Raw genomic sequence first — 17662 nt, 5'->3', positions numbered from 1 at the left:
CCCCTGTTTGTGATCCAAATCTCACTGATGTTGTGGTAAAGTTTTTTTAAAAGCTGTTTGCATGATTAATTCCTATGCAAATATGTGTCCTACTGTGTTATTAAAATTTAAGAAAGTTATTAGAAAACCTAAACATTTCGTTCTTAGAGTTTTTAAAATATTTTTTACATTTTACCCCCAATTTTGTGGTATCCAATTGTTAGTAGTTACTATCTTGTCTCATCGCTACAACTCCCATACGGGCTCAGGAGAGACGAAGGTCGAAAGCCATGCGTCCTCCGAAACACAACCAAACCAAGCCGCACTGTTTCTTAACAAAGCGCGTATCCAACCCGGAAGCCAGCCGCACCAATGTGCCGCACCGTGCACTTGGCGACCTAGTTAGCATGCACTGAGCTCGGCCGCCACAGGAGTCGCTAGTGCGTGATGAGACAAGGATATCCCTACCGGCCAAACCCTCCTTAACCCGGACGACGCTAGGCCAATTGTGCGTCGCCCCATGGACCTCCCGGTCGCGACAGAGCCTGGGCTCGAACCCAGAGTCTCTGGTGGCACAGTTATGCAGTGGCCTTAGACCACTGCATCACCCGGGAGGCCCTCGTTCTTAGAGTTTTAAGAAAACTAAATTCACAGCATTTAGAGAATGTTATTTAATTACTATTAAATTACCTATAATTTCCGTTCTCAGATCATTAATAAAACCTCCAAGAAAAACGTTTAAGAAACCACAGTTAAACATTCTCAGATCCTCCATGCAATCTAAAAATAAACATTCCCAGGACAGGCAACATATTTACTTCTGTTCTCAGAATGTTTTAAAAAATGTCAGTTTTACCTGTCAGGAAACGTGTTGTTTCGTTCCCACAACCAATGTGAAGCCAAAAACATACGTTCAACTTCCAAGGAACCAAATGTGCTAGCTGGGTAGTCTATTCCATTCTGTTTTTGCAGTGATTTTTGGAATGAAGGACACTGTGTATAATAATATTCGGAAGTATTTCAAAATGTAAAAAATGTAATGGATTGAAGGCCTCCTCCAGGGTGAATGACAGCTTTAATCAACATATCATTAATCTACAATGTTATAGCAATTAGAGGTCGACCAATTAATCTTAATGGCCGATTAATTGGGCCGATTTCAAGTTTTCATAACAATCGGCATTTTTGGACACCGATTGCGGCTGATTTTTATTTTTTATTTTTTTGAACCTTTATTTAACTAGGCAAGTCAGTTAAGAAAACACTCTTATTTTCAATGCCTAGGACAGATTTTTACCTTGTCAGCTCAGGGATTCGATCTTGCAACCTTCCGGTTACTAGTCCAACGTTCTAACCACCTGCCTTACATTGCACTCCACAAGGAGCCTGCGTGGCAGGCTGACTACCTGTTACGCGAGTGCAGCAAGAAGCCAAGGTAAGTCGTTAGCTAGCATTAAACTTATCTTATAAAAAACAATCAACCTTAACATAATCACTAGTTAACTACACATGGTTGATGATATTACTAGTTTATCTAGCGTCTCCTGCGTTGCATATAATTGATGCGGTGCCTGTTAATTTCTCATCAAATCACAGCCTACTTCTCCAAAGGGGTGATGATTTAACAAGCGCATTTGTGAAAAAAGCACTGTTGTTGCACCAATGTGTACCTAACCATAAACATCAATGCCTTTCTTTAAAATCAATACAAAAGTATATATTTTTAAACCTACATATTTAGTTAATATTGCCTGCTAACATGAATTTCTTATATTTAGGGAAATTGTGTCACTTCTCTTGCGTTCCGTGCAAGCAGTCGGGGTATATGCAGCAGTTTGGGCCGCCTGGCTCGTTGCGAACTGTGTGAAGACCATTTATTCCTAACAAAGACAGTCATTAATTTGCCAGAATTGTACATAATTATGACTTAACATTGAAGGTTGTACAATGTTGTCACGTCCTGACCAGAGTTCTTGTGTGTTTTGCTTGTTTAGTGTTGGTCAGGACGTGAGCTGGGTGGGAATTCTATGTTGTGTGTCTAGTTTGTCTGTTTCTGTGTCCAGCCTAATATGGTTCTCAATCAGAGACAGCTGTCAATTGTTGTCCCTGATTGAGAATCATATATAGGTGGCTTGTTTTGTGTTGGGGATTGTGGGTGGTTGTTTCCTGTCTCTGTGTTTGTGGTCTGCACCAGATAGGACTGTTTCGGTTTTCCACACTTTGTTATTTTTTGTTCGTTGTAAGTGTTCACTGTTTTTTGTTTAATTAAACATGTTGAGCACTGGCTACGCTGCGTGTTGGTCCGATCCCTGTTTCACCCCCTCTTTTAGTGAAGAGAGGGAAGGCTGCCGTGACAGAACCACCCACCAAACCCGGACCAAGCAGCGTAGCAACGGGCAGCAACGGCAGCAGCAGCAGCAGCGGGACCAGGAGAAATGGACTTGGGAGGACGTATTGGACGGAAAGGGTTGCTACACATGGGAGGAGATCCTGGCTGGTAAGGATCGCCTTCCATGGGAACAGGTGGAGGCAGCTAGGAGAGCGAAAGCAGCTGAGAAGGGGAACCGGTGTTATGAGGGAACACGGCTGGCCAGGAAGCCCGAGAAGAAATCCCAAAAATTTCTTGGGGGGTGGCTAAAGGGTAGTGTGGCGAAGTCAGGTAGGAGACCTGCGCCCACTTCCCATGCTTACCGTGGAGAGCGGGAGTACGGGCAGACACCGTGTTATGCGGAAGAGCGCACGGTGTCTCCTGTACGTGTGCATAGCCCGGTGCGGGATATTCCACCTCCCCGCACTGGCCGGGCTAAATTGAGCATTGAGCCAAGTGCCATGAAGCCGGCTCAACATATCTGGCCTCCAGTACGTCTCCTCGGGCCGGTGTACATGGCACCAGCCTTACGCATGGTGTCCCCGGTTCGCCTACACAGCCCAGTGCGGGTTATTCCACCTCCCCGCATTGGTCGGGCTACGGGGAGCATTCAACCAGGTAAGGTTGGGCAGGCTCAGTGCTCAAGGGAGCCAGTACGCCTGCACGGTCCGGTATATCCGGCGCCACCTTCCCGCCCCAGCCCAGTACCATCAGTGCCTACACCACGCACTAGGCTTCCTGTGCGTCTCCAGAGCCCTGTACGCACTGTTCCTTCTCCCCGCACTCGCCCTGAGGTGCGTGCCCTCAGTCCGGTACCACCAGTTCCGGCACCACGCACCAGGCCTACTGTGCGCCTCAGCAGGTCAGAGTCGGCCGTCTGCCCAACCCCGCCTGCACTGCTCGTCTGCTCAGCGCCGTCTGAGCCATCCGTCTGCCCAGCGCCTTCTGAGCCGTCCGTCTGCCCAGCGCCTTCTGAGCCGTCCGTCTGCCCAGCGCCTTCTGAGCCGTCCGTCTGCCCAGCGCCATCTGAGCCATCCGTCTGCCCAGCGCCGTCTGAGCCATCCGTCTGCCCAGCGCCGTCTGAGCCGTCCGTCTGCCCAGCGCCGTCAGAGCCGTCCGTCTGTCCCGAGCCGTCAGAGCCGTCCGTCTGTCCCGAGCCGTCAGAGCCGTCCGTCTGTCCCGAGCCGCCAGAGCCGTCCGTCTGTCCCGAGCCGCCAGAGCCGTCCGTCAGTCAGGAGCCGCCAGAGCCGTCCGTCAGTCAGGGGCCGCCAGAGCCGTCCGTCAGTCAGGGGCCGCCAGAGCCGTCCGTCAGTCAGGGGCCGCCAGAGCCGTCCGTCAGTCAGGGGCCGCCAGAGCCGTCCGTCAGTCAGGGGCCGCCAGAGCCGTCCGTCAGTCAGGGGCCGCCAGAGCCGCCCGCCAGTCAGGGGCCGCCAGAGCCGCCAGCCAGTCAGGGGCCGCCAGAGCCGCCAGCCAGTCAGGGGCCGCCAGAGCCGCCAGCCAGTCAGGGGCCGCCAGAGCCGCCAGCCAGTCAGGGGCCGCCAGAGCCGCCAGCCAGTCAGGAGCCGCCAGAGCCGCCAGCCAGTCAGGAGCCGCCAGAGCCGCCAGCCAGTCATGAGCCGCCCGCCAGTCATGAGCCGCCCGCCAGTCATGAGCCGCCCGCCAGTCATGAGCCGCCCGCCAGTCATGAGCCGCCCGCCAGTCATGAGCCGCCCGCCAGTCATGAGCCGCCCGCCAGTCATGAGCCGCCCGCCAGTCATGAGCCGCCCGCCAGTCATGAGCCGCCCGCCAGTCATGAGCCGCCTTCCAGTCATGAGCCGCCTTCCAGTCATGAGCCGCCTTCCAGTCATGAGCCGCCTTCCAGTCATGAGCCGCCTTCCAGTCATGAGCCGCCTTCCAGTCATGAGCTGCATCTAGTCCAGAGTTGCCCCTCTGTCCTGAGTTGCCCCTCTGTCCTGAGCTGCCTCTCTGTCCTGAGCTACCTCTCTGTCCTGAGCTACCTCTCTGTCCTGAGCTACCTCTCTGTCCTGAGCTACCTCTCTGTCCTGAGCTACCTCTCTGTCCTGAGCTACCTCTCTGTCCTGAGCTACCTCTCTGTCCTGAGCTACCTCTCTGTCCTGAGCTACCTCTCTGTCCTGAGCTACCTCTCTGTCCTGAGCTACCTCTCTGTCCTGAGCTACCCCTCTGTCCTGAGTTGTCTATATTTAGGAGGGGCCTTGGTGAAGGTTCCTGGACCATGGTCGGGGGCGAGGGTCGCCACTCAAAGGACGCTAAGGAGGGGGACAAAGACAGTGGTGGAGTGGTGTCCTCGTCCACCGCCGGAGCCGCCACCGCGGACAGATGCCCACCCAGACCCTCCCCTTGAGTTTTAGGGGTGCGTTCGGAGTCCGCACCTCAGGGGGGGGGGGGGGGGGGGGGGGGTACTGTCACGTCCTGACCAGAGTTCTTGTGTGTTTTGCTTGTTTAGTGTTGGTCAGGACGTGAGCTGGGTGGGAATTCTATGTTGTGTGTCTAGTTTGTCTGTTTCTGTGTCCAGCCTAATATGGTTCTCAATCAGAGACAGCTGTCAATCGTTGTCCCTGATTGAGAATCATATATAGGTGGCTTGTTTTGTGTTGGGGATTGTGGGTGGTTGTTTCCTGTCTCTGTGTTTGTGGTCTGCACCAGATAGGACTGTTTCGGTTTGCCACACTTTGTTATTTTTTTGTTCGTTGTAAGTGTTCACTGTTTTTTGTTTAATTAAACATGTTGAGCACTGGCTACGCTGCGTGTTGGTCCGATCCCTGTTTCACCCCCTCTTTTAGTGAAGAGAGGGAAGGCTGCCGTGACAAATGTAACAGCAATATTTAGACTTAGGGATGCCACCCGTTAGATAAAATATGGAACGGTTCCGTATTTCACTGAAAGAATAAACGTTTTGTTTTCGAAATGATAGTTTCGGATTTGACCATATTAATGACCTAAGGCTCGTATTTCTGTGTGTTATTATGTTATAATTAAGTCTGTGATTTGATATTTGATAGAGCAGTCTGACTGAGCGGTGGTAGGCAGCAGCAGGCTTGTAAGCATTCATTCAAACAGCACTTTCATGCATTTGCCAGCAGCTCTTTGTTGTGCTTCAAGCATTGAGCTGTTTATGACTTCAAGCCTATCAACTCCCGGGATTAGGCTGGTGTAACCGATGTAAAATGGCTAGCTAGTTAGTGGGGTGCGCGCGAATAGCGTTTTTATCGGTGACGGCACTCGCTCTGAGACCTTGAAGTAGTTGTTCTGCAAGGGCCGCGGCATTTGTGGAGCAATGGATAACGATGCTTCGAGGGTGGCTGTTTTCGATGTGTTCCTGGTTCGAGCCCTGGTAGGGACAAGGAGAGGGACGGAAGCTATACTGTTACACTGGCAATACTAAAGTGCCTATAAGAACATCCAATAGTCAAAGGTATATGAAATACAAATGGTATAGAGAGAAATAGTGCTATAATTCCTATAATAACTACAACCTAAAACGTCTTACCTGGGAATATTGAAGGCTCATGTTAAAAGGAACCACCAGCTTTCATATGTTCTCATGTTCTGAGCAAGGAACTTAAACGTTAGCTTTTTTACATGGCACATATTGCACTTTTATTTTATTTTCCAACACTTTGTTTTTGCATTATTTAAACCAAATTGAACATGTTCATTATTTATTTGAGGCTAAATTATTGATGTATTATATTAAGTTAAAATAAAAGTGTTCTTTCAGTATTGTTGTAATTGTCATTATTACAAATAAATAAATAAATAAAAATCAGCCGATTAATCGGTATCGGCTTTTTTGGTCCTCCAATAATCGGTATCAGTATCGGCGTTGAAAAATCATAATCGGTCGACCTCTAATAGCAATAGGAATAAACCCAAGATGACATACTCAATGGTGCAGAGCGACATCCCAACATGGATTTAAAGACACCATATGGATTTAAAGACACCATATGCATCCCAAATGACACCCTATTCCCTATGTAGTGCACACATTTTGACAAGGGCCCAAATGGCTTTGGCCAAAAGTAGTGTGCTACATAGGGAATAAGGTGCCACTTGGGACACATCCACCTCCATTCCGTAGAGGGGGCAAGGGGGAGATGGACGGCCCCCTTGGCCTGTGTACTACGCCTGTAATAACTCCATCAGTCAAATTGTCGGGCCCAGCGGGCTCCAATGGGTTACCAGACCTAGACCCCCCTATTCCCACAAGAGAGTTGGGTCTCCTGCCCGCTGGCCTCTTATAACCAGCCCACAGGGGGCCATTACAGAGCACTGGGCTGGAACATTACAGAGACACATTCACAAAACACCATGGACTAGAATGATTATGCACATCAAGGTTGCAGCATACTGTATGGATGCATGTCGAATACCTCATTTCATATGGTCGGTACCGATGATTGCTATAAGGTATCAGTGAAGTGGGTTTGTGTTGGTGTCTGTGTGTTGTGTGTGTGTGTGTGCATTGTTTTCGTGTCCATCGCGTGTGTGTGCGTGTGTGAATGCCGTGCGTGTCCGTGTGTGTTGACTTATGCTCCCCGAAACTCGTCAAAAGCGCGTGTGTCTCAGCACCACGATACCAGGTTTACATTGTAGCCTAGTGCAATCTCCCCCGTCAACAAAGGTACAGACGCAACACATCAGACAGAGACATGGATATATTTAGATCCTGCCATCCTGCCTCCCCTTTGTTTTTCATCATGGCCTACTGTGCAATGTATACACGCTGCTCAATAGAATAGAGGACATGACAGGACTATAGCCATTTCACCATTTCAATATATTCAGGTGACAACATTCACCTTCCCTATCAAACCACATCAAACCACCATGCATCAAAACTCAGAGGTAAAAAAAACTAGATGAAGATTTTTGAAAAACCTGAAGAAGCAAAACAATCTCCTCAAGAACACAGGCAAATTGGCTTTAAGATGACATTGAGGCATAAGAAAAAAGCAAGAGATGGATTGATTGAGGGAGACGGAGAGAAGTAAACAGACAAGTGTCTGGAACAGAGCAAAGAGAGACGGATGAAGAGAAAGAAACAGAAGTATTTTCCCTTGAAGCCCCACTCAGATGTAATGATGATGTTGAGACAAGCGTCTGATGTTGAGACAAGCGTCTGGAACAGAGCAAAAAGAGACAGATGAGGAGAAAGAAACAGAAGTCTTTTCCTTTGAAGCCCCTCTCAAATGTAATGATGATGTTGAGCCTTTGAGCCTCCTTCTCCCTCTTTCTCTCCATTTCTATCTCTCCCTTTCCTTCTCCGTCTACCTCTCCCTCTTTTTCTCTCCCTTCTCTCTCTCTCCCAATCCCTTCAGGGCTTCAATAAAAACACCCCGACCAACCACAGTGTCATCACTCTCTCAAACCATCCCTCTCTAGCTCTCCCTCTCTTTTGCACAGTCTCCATTTCCCTTGGGAGGGCTTGTCAGTCGCTAACAACGCAGAGGATCCATATCCTGCCCTAAGTGTGTGTCTGGGTCCTCTAATAGGGGGCTGTAGAAGTGCCTGCTTGGCCAGTGGGTGTCGAACAGGTGCAAGACAAGCCATTGATGGGAGTCTGATCTTTCAGAAGGAGTGTCCACACTCCAACTATCCTTCCTGTCCCTTAGTGACCTAATGTGTGACAAACTGCTCGAACACACACTGAAATAGAGCACCAGCAACTGGTTTAGACAACCTTACGAGTTAGAAATTACCAGTAGGAGACAGGAATACAATTCACACACACCAAACTAGAGAATAGCGGTTTCATGGTACTAAGACACTAACACCATTTAGCAGTCACTTTTATTCAAAGTGACTTAAAGTCATGTGTGCATACAGTTTACATATGGGTGGTCCTGGGAATGAAACCCACTATGCTGGCATTACAAGCACCACGCTCTACCAACTGAGCTACAAAGGACCATGATGATATTGGGGAAAGTTCCAGGTGAGGATTGTCCATTGGTGGATATGCCCAGTTGCTGAGTTGTGATGGAGGACAAGAGTTTACAGATACCTTCTCAACCTGCCCTCCTAGGAACAACTAAGAAGTTCAGAAATACTGTTTGTAGGTTCCCCTACCCTAGGTAGGCCAATGATTGGCTGGAAGAGGTCAGGTGACTCAGGAAAAGTGTTCCAGAAGCTGAGCTGTGAATTGAAAGCCCATCCCCTCAGCACCTCTGCTCTCTGCAGAGTAATAAAGCTAGGCAGAGTTGAAAGCCAGCCTTAAAAGAGAGGACTTTCTACACAGCCCAATCACACACCTGAGCTGTTCCCTTCCCATTCAGACAGCTGGTGAGTCTAACAGCTCTACAACAGGAGTCTGAATGGTCTCCACCCACAGCAGTGGCAGTTCTAGCTTGTATGGCTCCCTGGGCGAACACCCCCCCCCCCCCCCAAAAGCACCATTCCGCACTAACTGTAATTTTTATTCAGACATTTGGAACAACACAAATAAATAATCCTAACATTTAAAACTATATAAATATAAAAATATATACAAAAATAAGACTATATACAAAAAATAAGTAAAAATAAATATCAAAAAGAAGTAACAGACAAATAGAAACAAGTTTGTGTTGATTTGGCACTCGAGCATCGATACGTAACCCATCCCCCAACACTGTCAACCAAGAGTCAAGACTAAACCAATTCACCTTGGTGGTGTGCAGACTGGTTTTATATTATTCTTAACCATTTCGCATAAACCAGAAAAAAATGCAACAATATGTCTATATATTTCACAGAGTTTCTTCAAGGGCAGTCGCAAAAACCATGAAGTGCTTATGATGAAACTGGCTCTCATGAGGACCGCCACAGGAAAGGAAGACCCAGAGTTACCTCTGCTGCAGAGGATAAATTCATTAGAGTTAACTGCACCTCAGATTGCAGCCCAAATAAATGCTTCACAGAGTTCAAGTAACAGACACATCTAAACATCAACTGTTCAGAAGAGACTACGTGAATCAGGCCTTCATGGTCGAATTGCTGCAAAGAAACCACTACTAAAGGACACCAATAAGACGAAGAGACTTGCTTGGGCCAAGAAACAAGAGCGGTGGAAATCTGTCCTTTGGTCTGATGAGTCCAGATTTTAGATTTTTGGTTCCAACCGCCATGTCTTTGTGAGACGCAGAGTAGGTGAACGGATGATCTCCGCATGTGTGGTTCCCACCGTGAAACTTGGAGGAGGAGGTGTGATGGTGTGGGGGTGCTTTGCTGGTGACACTGTCTGTGATTTATTTAGAAGTCAAGAGACACTTAACCAGCATGGCTACCACAGCATTCTGCAGCGATACACCATCCCATCTGGTTTGCGCTTTGTGGAACTATAATTTGTTTTTAAACAGGACAATGACACAAAATACACCTCCAGGCTATGTAAGGGCTATTTGACCAAGAAGGAGAGTGATGAGTGCTGCATCAGATGACCTGGCCTCCACAATCATCCAACCTCAACCCAATTGAGATGGTTTGGGATGAGTTGGACCACTGAGCGGAAAAGCAGCCAACAAGTGCTCAGGATATGTGGGAACTTCTTCAAGACTCTGGGAAAAGCATTCCTCATGAAACTGGTTGAGAGAATGCCAAGAGTGTGCAACGCTGTCATTAAGGAAAAGGGTGGCTACTTTGAAGAATCTCAAATATAAAATCTATTTTGATTTGTTTAACACTTTTTGGGTTACTACATGATTCCATGTGTTATTTCATGGTTTTGATATCTTCACTGTTATTCTACAATGTAGAAAATAGTAAAAAATAAAGAAAAGTCCTTGAATGAGTAGGTGTGTCCAAACTTTTCAGAGGTACTGTATATTTTCACTACACAGCCAAAAGTATGTGGACAACTGCTCGTCGAACATCTCATTCCAAAATCATGGGCATAAATATGGAGTTGGTCCCCCCTTTGCTGCAATAACAGCCTCCACTCTTATGGGAAGGCTTTCCACTAATGTGGGAACATTGCTGCAGGGATTTGCTCTTATTCAGCCACGAGCATTAGTGAGGTCAGGGCTCTGTGCAGGCCAGTCAAGTTCTTCCTCACCGATCTCGACAAACCATTTCTGTATGGACCTCACTTTGTACAAGGGTTGCATTGTCATGCTGAAACAGGAAAGGGCCTTCTCCAACATGTTGCAACAAAGTTGTAAGCACAGAATCATCTAGCATGTCATTGTATGCTGTTTGTATGCTGATTTCCCTTCACTGGAACTAAGGGGCCTAGCCCGAACCATGAAAAACAGCCCCAGACCATTATTCCTCCTCCACCAAACTTTACAGTTGGCACTATGTATTTGGGAAGGTAGCGTTCTCCGGCATCCGCCAAACGCAGATTTGTACGTCGGACTACCAGATGGTGAAGCGTGATTCATCACTCTAGAAAACCCGTTTCCACTGCTCCAGAGTCTAATGGTGGACAGCTTTACTCCACTCCAGCCAACGCTTGGCATTGCGCATGGTGATATTAGGCTTGTGTGCGGCTGCTCGGCCATGGAAACCCATTTCAACCGAGGATAGATTTTTACACGCTACGTGTTTCAGCAGTCGGCAGTCTCGTTCTGTGAGCTTGTGTGGCCTACCACTACGAGGCTGAGCTGTTGTTCCTCCTAGATGTTTCCACTTCACAATAACAACACTTACAGTTGACCGGGGCAACTCTACCAGGGTGGAAATTTGACAAACTGACATGTTGGAAAGGTGGCATCCTAGTCACTGAGCTCTCCAGTAAGGCCATTCTACTGCCAATGTTTATCTATGAAGATTACATGGCTGTGTGCTTGATTTTATACACCTGTCAGCAACATGTGTGGCTGAAATAGCCAAATCCACTAATTTGAGGGGGTGTCCACATACTTTTGTATATATATATATATATAAATCATCTTTACAATAAAAAAACAAGGTGACCCCTGAAAGCCAAATGGAGATGTGTAAATTAAACGTGCATTCAGATATATTACTAGTCTTAATATTACTGTACCATAGACTATGCTGCAGCAAATGTATCTGTCACAAGACAAAAAGTTACCAGCTGATGAGATGATACATGCATTGTGAACTGCATTCCATATGAGATGCGCTGTCTCACCCTGAGCATTGATGATTGATCATGTAGATAGCAGAGCAGAGAAGCCCGTAGATAAGCCAGATTTAGACATGGCATATCATTTACCAGTTCCATTTCATGTCATGCTGTTCATAGAAATTATTTATTATAATTATATTTCTCACTGTTATTTATCCAGGGAAACGGGAGTGGGTTTGGACAGGAAATCTCTTTAAATCTTGGTGACCCGGTTCCCGCTATTAAACATTAGTCTGTGCACCTGATACCCACTGCAGAGAATATAGATAAAACAGGGAGCACAAAGTAGAGAGGAGGGGAAATGATACAGAGAAAGAGACAAGAGAGAAAGAGAAAGAGAGAAAAAGAAGAGGGAGAGAGGAGGAGAACTGCCCAGAACAGTATTCAGCACCATGGACAGGTCTAGTGACCTCAAATGTAGTGCACTATAGAGAAATGGTGCCATTTGGGACTCAACCCACATCAGTGGTTACCTTGAGTCCTCCACACTCTGCAGCAGAGCCCCGGTCCACTCCTGTGATGTAGATCCCCAAGGCATACTCTGCCCCTCCCCGGATCATCAGACCCAGCGAACGGCCATCGTCCAATACCAAGTTCACCTGACAGAGAGAGGGGGAAAGAGAGGGGGAAAGGGGGGGGGGGGGGGGGTAAGAGAGAGAGAAAAAATATGCGGATTCCAGCATTGTCTAAGATTCTGAACGCTGTGTGTTTTTTACAGTGAGTTGAGCAGCTATTGTGGCTATTGTTGGGGAGTTATTATTGGCTAAGCAGAGCATTTGTCGCAACAATAAAACATTATGATCCATGTGAAGGCACTGAACAGCTGGCATCTGGAAACACTATGTAAACGCCCAACACTAAATTACACTAAACTACGGCATTTTCAGAGGCCAGCGATATTGTGGATGGACTCTATCTGGGTGGGTACTTGTGTGTTCAGTGACCTTTCACCCTGCCAGCCAACCAACTGGGGAACGACCGTGTGTGTGTTTGACTACCGGCTCACCTTCTTCTCGTCTCCCTCCTGCAGTAGCTGCATGTTGCTGCGTCGCTGGCTGTCGTTGCGTCTCAGGGTGGCACTGCGGTGCTCTGGGAGGTCAGGGGGAGGGGTCACACTGCGACCCTGAGGGTCCACCCAGGTGTACACATGATTAGTGACATAACCACCCGGGATACGCCCCACCGACCGCACCCACAGGGACAGCTTCTTACTGCCCTTCAACACCTAGAGAGAGGAGAGGAGGGGTGGAGGAGAGAGGAGAGGACGGGGTAGATGAGAGGGGTTAGAGAAAGAGAAGATAAAGTCAGATGAAAAAGTAAATATTTCACAAATCATCCAAATCATCCATTCATACATGAGCCAGCGCTTCAAAGCACAATGTACATACAGATCCTTCTGGTAATCAATCATGCCCGCATGCACACAGTAACGCACACATTTGCTGAACTGAGAAAAGAACACGGAGTTGTGCCTCATTGATTTCTGATAGTCTGCTGTAGATGCAGTCATATGTTTGTGCAGGGTGGTGACTGCATCAGAGTGTGAAAAGATCCTACTGTTTCTCTGTAGTACAGTCAGATCCTCAAAAAGCCATATATTTCAGACTGTTCTCCTACGGCCGTATGTAAAACGCATCTCAGAGCTAGGAGTGCAGATCCTAGATGTGCATTCCTACTCTGAGAAGATATACGAATACAGCCCGTTTTACAGAGAAGACAATGGATAGTCGGAGTACTAGGAGCGCTAGTCAGCTCCTAATACACAGAGTTATGCAGAGGCTTCAGGCCTCCTCTGAGAAAAGGGCTGAAAAACTCTTCTAAAGAGTCGACTTAGTGGATCGTCTGCTTTCCCCTGTGCATCTAGGAACATGCTCTCCAACCAAGGTGAATGAATTGAGACTGCAAACTAAAGGGAAAACCAAATTCAGCAACTCTTGGAGGACAGTGGGAGTTGATAAAAATTGCTTCTTTATTGTTCAAAGTCAAACCGTTTCGGTCGTCTGTAGCCTTCATCAGGGTTTGGCAGTAGGCATTACATTGTGGGGGCTTTGATTGGGTCAAGACGGAGAGCAGGCAAAGCAATCACAGTTGCATATGAAAGTGCCATTACAAACACCTCTAAACTGATCAATCTCACCTGAATAATCTCGGTACCAGAACAAAATCTTGGGTTAGCTAGCTAGCTACCTCCATTCTGTCACCAGAGATTACACCTGAAATTCCTATTTGGCACTAACATGATCAGTATTCTAAAGGGGGAGGAGATGGATATATAGAAATTGCCTTTATATTGTGTGTCTGTGAGTATGGGAGTAGATGTGTGTCTGTGGGCCACCTTGCCAAGTCTGTACTCCTGTGATTTATGAGATCCAACAGGCTCTCGCTCTCTCGTGGTGCGTGCCACCGTGCCTGGCGCAGAAATGTTCCTCTCCATTTACAGGAAAGAGAATAGGAAGCGGAAAACGAACTGTGTTTAGATTAAATGGAAATGGAAAGGGCTGAGAGAGTTTGGTAGAGTAGCACTTAGGATGGGCGGGAAGGGAAGAGAGGAGAAAGAGGGAAGAGGAGACAAGGAGGGGGGGATAAACTGTTCCCACTCTGAATAAAGGCACAACAGTAGTATAGAGCATTGCTGCTCTACAGTGGCAGCAGCAGTGGTCGTAATGTGTTGTGTCCCAGCAGGAAAGTGCTGACTGGGACAGAGCCTGATGAAGTGGTGACTGGGACAGAGCCTGATGAAGTGGTGACTGGGACAGAGCCTGATGAAGTGGTGACTGGGACAGAGCCTGATGAATTGGTGACTGGGACAGAGCCTGATGAAGTGGTGACTGGGACAGAGCCTGATGAAGTGGTGACTGGGACAGAGCCTGATGAAGTGGTGACTGGGACAGAGCCTGATGAAGTGGTGACTGGGACAGAGCCTGATGAAGTGGTGACTGGGACAGAGCCTGATGAAGTGCTGACTGGGACAGAGCCTGATGAAGTGGTGACTGGGACAGAGCCTGATGAAGTGGTGACTGGGACAGAGCCTGATGAAGTGGTGACTGGGACAGAGCCTGATGAAGTGGTGACTGGGACAGAGCCTGATGAAGTGGTGACTGGCACAGAGCCTGATGAAGTGCTGACTGGGACAGAGCCTGATGAAGTGCATCATTAAGGCCCACAGCTAAAGGACATAATGGCTGGTAACGGGAAATACAGGGAAAAAACAGGAAACGGTAAAGCCAGGTAATATACAGGCAGCAATCAGGCAAGAGCATAAAAAATGAAATCCCCCTAATGAAAATCCTGACTGTCCCATTCTATATGTACATGCTACACTACCAGTACTGTGTGTGTGTGTGTGTGTGTGTGTGTGTGTGTGTGTGTGTACCATAGAGCTACAATACACCTATTCTTTAAAATAATGTAATCTGGGGAAGTAATGGTGTATGTGTGTTTGTGTGTCTCAGATAAAGGGGTTGTGGTAGGGACCATTGGGGTTCCACATTGAGCTTCCAGAAGGGCCCATGGATTTTATGCCACCAAGAGAAAACGGTCTGCCCTTGTTTCCCAGCGTAACAGCTTTTTAGGGGGCTACAGTGTCGTTCTGGCTCCTATAGTGAAAACACGGCTAATTGTTCCTGGTAATTGGCTGCGCTTGGCAGGTTCCTTTAACCGGCATACACACATGAGCGCACACACATTGACGCACACACACACTCACTCACTCCGCCACTCCCTGTGTATTTACCGCTGTGTCCAAAGGGACCTATAAAACAACTGAGCGCTGAAGGGGAACAGGGGGAAACAGCTCAGTGCTCAGACACATGGGTGATGAGAAAGGGGAGAGAGAAGTACTCTCTGCTGTCGTCTGAACATCTCTGCCTGTGATTGGAGACCATTCAGACCCCTGTTGTAGGGCTGTTGGACTCACCGGCTGTCTGAGTGGGAATGGAACAGCTCAGGTGTGTGATTGGGCGGATGTCTGATTGTGTGTGCATGTGTGTGGGTATGTGGTAAAGTTAGATCTTAACGTTAACAGTGACAGGGGAACACAAACAAAGAGGTACCAAAACACAGCACATGTAAACAAACAAACAGCGTTCATTCATTAACCCAAGAAGTAATTGGATCTTTTCTGGAAGTGGCGTGTGTTCAGAATGTTCCAAATGTCATTACACGATTAAGAAGTCAACAAACGGGAGGGGGGAATATACCTGAACGGTTGGCCAGAAAGAACATTTGTTTGAATTAGTCACAGTGCAAGTCGGCAGGCAGTCCAGTTGATGTCGTCTACATGGATCAATTAAGCATTGGCACATTGACCAAAGTTATATCTACCATATTCCCACAGAACAGACTTGTAGTAGAGGTCCATCTGAGTGAGCGTGATGATCCACAGTATATGCCCATGTGCCTGTCAATGGAGGCAATCCCCTTTGCAAATTTGTGTAAGGTACGAGAGTCATGCGTGAGTACGCATGTGCATAACACATTTTTGACAGTGTCAGCATTTCCCTCAAGTCTTGTGCACACTCTACGGTGTGAACATGTCTTTAAGTGTGTGTGTGTGCCTGTGTGCGCACATGTTTGGTGTATACAGGATCTGTTTTTTCCATGCTAACGCTAGATAGACTGAAGTAAACCCTTACAGACCCTTGACTTTTCAACCACAGAGACCACTGAAGTGTTCCAATGCCTTGCAAAGCAGACACTTAAAATCCCTTTGAAGTATCACTACACCCATTTACTACAAAGATACAGGTGTGTTTCCTAACTCAGTTGCCGGAGAAGGAAAACGCTCAGGGATGTCACCATGAGGCCAATGGTGACTTTAAAACAATAGCTGTGATAAGAGAAAACTGAGGATGGATCAACAACATTGTATTTACTCCACAATACTAACCTAAATGACAGAGTGAAAAGGAGGAAGCCTGTATAGAATAAAAATATTCACATGCACCCTCTTTGCAATAAGGCAGTAAAGCAAAACTGAAAAAAATGTGGCAAAGAAATACATTTTATGTCCTGAATACAAAGCATTTAGGATTTTTTTTTAAATGGAATAGAGCTAAGCACAGGCAGATTAAAAAAGAAAACCTGGTTCAGTCTGCTTTCCAACAGACAGTGGGAGACAAATTCACCTTTCAGCAGGATAATAACCTAAAAACAAGGCCAAATATATACAGGAGTTGCTTACCAAGATGACATCGAATGTTCCTGAGTGGCCTCGTTACCTAGTTTTGACTTAAACCGGCTTGACAATCTAAGGCAAGACTTGAGAATAGCTGTCTAGCAATGATTAACAACCAACTTGACAGCTTGACCAATTTTTTAAATAATAATGTGCAAATATTGTACAATCCAGGTGTGCAACACTCTTAAAGACTTACCCAGAAAACCTCACAGCTGTAATCACAACCAAAGGTGAAGCATGTTTTCACTTAGTCATTATGAGATATTGTGTGTAGATGGGTGAGCATACATATTTTTTTATCCATTTTGAACTCAGGCTGTAACACAACAAAATGTGGAATAAGTCAAGGGGTATGCATACTTTCTGAAGGCACTGTAGATGGATGGATGAAAGACTGACAAGGTGTAACGATGTACGCTGAGAGTCGGGAAGCAAGTTCAGGGAGAGAATACATTTAATTAATAAATGAACAAAACAAGAAACACGAACAACACACTGACATGAACCAAGAACAATGACGACTGGGGAAGAACCCAAAGGGAGTGACATATCATAGGGCAGGTAATCAAGAGGTGATGGAGTCCAGGTGTGTGTCATTATGCGCGTAATGCTGGTGACAGGTGTGCGTCATAACGAGCAGCCTGGTGACCTAGAGGCCGAAGAGGGAGCACATGTGACACAAGGCCATTCCCAGAATTATTGGACTAGAGGCAACAATCACAAGGAGATACTGTATCTACAATGCAAGCAGCTCCCTGACTCCCCAGCCATCTCTCTCTCTCTAGTAATCCATCCATTCCCCCAATCCATCTCTGTCTCTCACTCTGCCACTCTCTCTTATCTCAATTTTCAACCCATTCCAGTTTTTCTCTTGGGTCTCGTTCACACTCAACTTGTACAACTAATGTAGCCCCATAACGCATTTGGTTTATCGTCACAAAAATATTTACACACAAGCATTGTGGAGAAAAAGCTAAATGGTTGTGTCAACATTTTTGCGCAGACAAACTCTCTGTTGTACAACAAACTTATCAAATCA

The 17662-nt window shown here is 46.9% G+C and overlaps 1 protein-coding gene across 1 annotated transcript in view; it reads right to left on the bottom strand.

Annotated features, from left to right (window-relative positions):
- The window catches only part of LOC120021889 (whirlin-like), a 126091-nt gene that overhangs the window by 59402 nt on the left and 49027 nt on the right, over positions 1-17662 (bottom strand). The window contains exons 3-4 of the mRNA XM_038965729.1: positions 12451-12669; positions 11918-12043 (exon numbers count right to left, since the gene is read on the bottom strand). Of these exons, the coding sequence (XP_038821657.1) occupies positions 11918-12043; positions 12451-12669 (345 nt within the window). The remainder of the gene's footprint in view (positions 1-11917; positions 12044-12450; positions 12670-17662) is intronic.

The sequence above is a fragment of the Salvelinus namaycush genome, chromosome 26, assembly GCF_016432855.1.
Source record: "Salvelinus namaycush isolate Seneca chromosome 26, SaNama_1.0, whole genome shotgun sequence".
NCBI classification, from domain to species: domain Eukaryota; kingdom Metazoa; phylum Chordata; class Actinopteri; order Salmoniformes; family Salmonidae; genus Salvelinus; species Salvelinus namaycush.
The sequence above is the reverse complement of the archived record's forward strand: the minus strand, read 5'-3'. Positions and strand labels throughout refer to the sequence as shown.